Source organism: Colobus angolensis, unplaced genomic scaffold (assembly GCF_000951035.1).
Source record: "Colobus angolensis palliatus isolate OR3802 unplaced genomic scaffold, Cang.pa_1.0 Scaffold107, whole genome shotgun sequence".
Lineage (NCBI taxonomy): Eukaryota > Metazoa > Chordata > Mammalia > Primates > Cercopithecidae > Colobus > Colobus angolensis.
Genome location: NW_012111697.1, coordinates 1,364,716 through 1,368,919, shown reverse-complemented (window position 1 = coordinate 1,368,919; position 4,204 = coordinate 1,364,716). Strand labels below are relative to the sequence as shown.

General features: G+C 58.6%; 1 protein-coding gene across 1 annotated transcript in view; it reads left to right on the top strand.

The window, feature by feature from the left end:
- Positions 1 to 1,639, top strand: part of CEBPA (CCAAT/enhancer binding protein (C/EBP), alpha) — a 2,825-nt gene extending 1,186 nt beyond the window's left edge. Inside the window, exon 2 of the mRNA XM_011948847.1 lies at positions 7 to 1,639. Coding sequence (XP_011804237.1) covers positions 7 to 238 — 232 coding nt within the window. The 3' untranslated portion in view covers positions 239 to 1,639. The remainder of the gene's footprint in view (positions 1 to 6) is intronic.
- The last annotated feature ends 2,565 nt before the right edge of the window (positions 1,640 to 4,204 follow it).

The window sequence follows — 4,204 nt, the reverse complement described above, 5'->3', positions numbered from 1 at the left end:
GAACAGCAACGAGTACCGGGTGCGGCGCGAGCGCAACAACATCGCGGTGCGCAAAAGCCGCGACAAGGCCAAGCAGCGCAACGTGGAGACACAGCAGAAGGTGCTGGAGCTGACCAGTGACAATGACCGCCTGCGCAAGCGGGTGGAACAGCTGAGCCGCGAACTGGACACGCTGCGGGGCATCTTCCGCCAGCTACCAGAGAGCTCCTTGGTCAAGGCCATGGGCAACTGCGCGTGAGGCTCGCGGCTGCGGGACCGCCCTGGGCCAGCCTCCGGCGGGGACCCAGGGGTGGTTTGGGGTCGCCGGATCTCAAGGCTTGCCCGAGCCATGCGAGCCAGGACTAGGAGATTCCGGTGCCTCCCGAAAGCCTGGCCTGCTCCGCGTGTCCTCTCCCTTCCTCTGCGCCGGACTTGGTGCGTCTGAGATGAGGGGGCCAGGCGGTGACTTCTCCCTGCGAGGAGGGGAGAATTCTTGGGGCTGAGCTGGGAGCCCGGCAACTCTAGTATTAAGGATAACCTTGTGCCTTGGAAATGCAAACTCACCGCTCCGATGCCTACCGAGTAGGGGGAGCAAATCGTGCCTTGTCATTTTATTTGGAGGTTTCCTGCCTCCTTCCCGAGGCTGCAGCAGGCCCCCATGAGAGAAGGAGGGGAGCAGGCCCGTGGCAGGAGGAGGGCTCAGGGAGCTGAGATCCCGACAAGCCAACGGGCCCCAGCCACTCCTCCGCCCCTGTCCTTAGAAAGAGGGGCAAACATAGGGACTTAGGGCTTGAAACCTAAGGTTGTTCCCCTAGTTCTACAAAAAGGTGGAGGGTCTAGTTCCACGCCTCTCCCACCTCCTTCCACACACACCCCACCCCAGCCTGCTATAGGCTGGGCTTTCCCTTGGGGCGGAACTCACTGAGATGGGAGTCACCAGGTGACCAGTGGGAGCCCCCACCCCGAGTCAGACCAGAAAGCTAGGTCGTGAGTCAGCTCTGAGGATGTATACCCCTGGTGGGAGAGGGAGACCTAGAGATCTGGCCGTGGGCGGGCATGGGGGGTGAAAGGCCACTGGGACCCTCAGCCTTGTTTGTACTGTATGCCTTCAGCATTGCCTAGGAACACGAAGCACGATCAGTCCATCCCAGAGGGACCGGAGTTATGACAAGCTTTCCAAATATTTTGCTTTATCAGCCGATATCAACACTTGTATCTGGCCTCTGTGCCCCAGCAGTGCCTTGTGCAATGTGAATGCGCGCGTCTCTGCTAAACCACCATTTTATTTGGTTTTTGTTTTGTTTTGGTTTTGCTCGGATACTTGCCAAAATGAGACTCTCCGTCGGCAGCTGGGGGAAGGGTCTGAGACTCTCTTTCCTTTTGGTTTTGGGATTACTTTTGATCCTGGGGGACCAATGAGGTGAGGGGAGTTCTCCTTTGCCCTCAGCTTTCCCCGGCCCGTCCGGCCTGGGCTGCCCACAAGGCTTGTCCCCCAGAGGCCCTGGCTCCTGGTCGGGAAGGGAGGTGGCCTCTCGCCAGCACATCACTGGGGCTGGGAGCAGGGAAAGACGGCTTGGTTCTCTTCTTCTGGGGAGAACGCAGAGTCTCACCCTAGATGTTTTATGTATTATATCTATAATATAAACATATCGAAAGTCAATGTCGGTGTCTTTTTAAAACCAGAAAGAAGCTACTTCCAAGGTTGTCTGTGGGCCAGGCCACATTTGTAAATAATACAGCATTTTCCCTGGCGGCAATCGTGACTTTCCTGAGCTCTCCATCCACCCCCAGCCCCTCTTTACCCTAAGGGGGTGACTTTTTCCCCCAGGCAAGACAAATAAATAGCAGAGGACAAGGCTCCAAAAGGAGAATGTCCAGAGCCTGAAGGCAGTCGCGGGGTCAGGAGAGGGGGCCTTCGAAGAGGTTACGGGGCTGAGGCTTTGGCAAGGTCTTATCTGCCCCTGGGAGGAGGAGAGGGAGTCCTCTGCCTGAGGGGCAGGCCTGGCTCAGCCAGACGTCCTTCCAAATCACCTACAGCTCCAGCCCTGGCAGCCTCACTCACACCCACCGCAGCTCCAGCTTCCACCAGGACCCTCAGCCAGCAGGAAGAGGCCTCCAGTGGTAGGACCCTCCAACCCTCTCCTCTTTCCCTAGACCGTGTGGCTATACCCTACCCCTGCGAGGCCCAAAGGCAGCCTGAAGAGAAAGACCCCTCCATCCAGCCCTCCATACCTGCCCAGCCCCAGCCCTCACAGGAAAGGGGGCCGAGGCAGGCCTGCAGCAGGGGTCTGGTCGTGCCCCACACACTGGCTGTTCAAGAACCGCCCCAGCATCCACACTCCCCACTGCATTCATCCTGTACCCAGCAGGGGACTGAGTGCTGGCGTACCCCCAACTCCAATGAGCACCCTGTAAGGTCAGGCACTCCGGCACCCACTTAGCAGCAGTGACAGCTAAACAAGGGAGGGCAGCCCTTATCCCTGAACTAACAAGGCCTGGGAGGAAGAGGCCCAGGAGGCTAATGGTGCTTTTCAAATTTTATCCTCTTGGAGGGTAAAAGATAAATTGGGCTTTTTTTTTTTTTAAACTCTGCACCGAGAGAATGTTCACCGAGTGGCTTACTGTGTGTGCCAATGCGGGCTGGGGCATTTCAAGAAATTACACATTCCTTTTACACTCTGGAAGTTCAGCTTTACCTGCTTGCGTGGTTAGCTGGCACCCCTTCCGGCCTCTTGCTCTGTCCTGTGTCTGGCCGCCTCCTCACCCACGGCCGCCCTTGGCAGAGGAGAGGCCACGAGCCCAGTGAGGAGGCGGCGCCTGCCCTGCCACCCTGGGAACAGAGGAGGCAGAGCCCCACCGCGTGCCCAGAGGCCTGGGGCAGGCCACAGCTTGCTAAGCCCCAGCAAACCCTCTGAGTTCAGTGCTAATTCCAGTTTTTCTTGTTTGAGGGGGCTGATCCCTGGCTTCCCCCTTTCCCCCCAGAACAGGTCCTAGGATGGGAGGGGGTGGGGCGACCCTCCTGCCCTCACTCCTTCCCCTCCTCTCTGCTGTGCCAACCTGCTAGGGGTTTCCTCTTTCAAAGCTGTCGGTTCCGGAAGGGATCCCTCCTACCCCGAGTCCTCCTGGTCCTGAGTTCCAGGGTGGGCTTTGTTAGGGACAAGACGGATCCAATCCCATCCAGCCCCAGGAAAGGGATGAGGAAGGCGAGGTCCCCAGGGTGGGCCAAAATAGAGGGGAGGAGGGCCCTTTGGGTGGCATGGGGTGAACTTGCCCAGCACGTACGCCGTGCCCAGCTGTAGGGACCTCCTGGGAACAGAGTCGCCCTTTGCCACCCACCGCTTCTTGCAGGGTTCCTCACAGTTCCCCTCCTGACTGCGGCCTTCAGGAAGAACCACTCCAAGAGCCCAGCACTGAACACACCTCAAGTACTTATCGGATGTCTACTGTATGCCAGGGCCTGCACCAAAGATGGGGCACAAGCAGACTCTGCTCTGGCTCTCAGGGAGCTCACACCCTTGAGGCCCCAAGCTGTGGTTTAAGGGTGCCAAGTGCAACGAAGGGGAGCTCAGAGTGTGAACAGGGTCCACAAGGCAGGGCTTTCTGGAGGCAGCAGCTTTGATGAAACACCTAGGGAGGGTGGCCTCCTTCTGGCCCCAGTCCCAAGATACCTGGATGCTTCTCCTTTGCCCTGATCTCCCCTTGACAGGTAGCACCAGACTGCAGGGACCTCGCTCCCCCCCCTTGCTGTGCCACTCCTGAGCCCTCTGTCCCGTGGCAGCACTGTTCAGGGTTAGCTGGCCTTCAAGGAAAGGGCAAGGGTAGAAGGGAGGGAGGCATCTCCTCTGCTGCCAGATGCTTCCTGATGGCTTAGTGCTGTCACGGATATTACTCTTATCTCCTGGATCTCCTGGGAATCTGTGAACGTGGGGTTTGGCCCTGACACCTGCGATGAGCCACTGGGCCTGGTGAGGAGTGTCTGCCCCTCCCAGCTCTCCCACCCGCTCCTTCCCAGACAGGAACCTGCCAGGCCTCCTCCAGGAGCTGCTGGTCTCACAGGAGGGGAGGGGGCCACTCATGGGGAAGGTCAAGGAAGAGCAGAAACCCCTGACTTTGTTCAGCTGAGAGGGGCCTCCAAGGCACCCACAGGCCTTCTCCAGCCATGGGGCAGAGTCCTTGCCTAGACGGTGTTGATATTCCAGCTGTTTCTTTCCTGTACTAGTGAGGA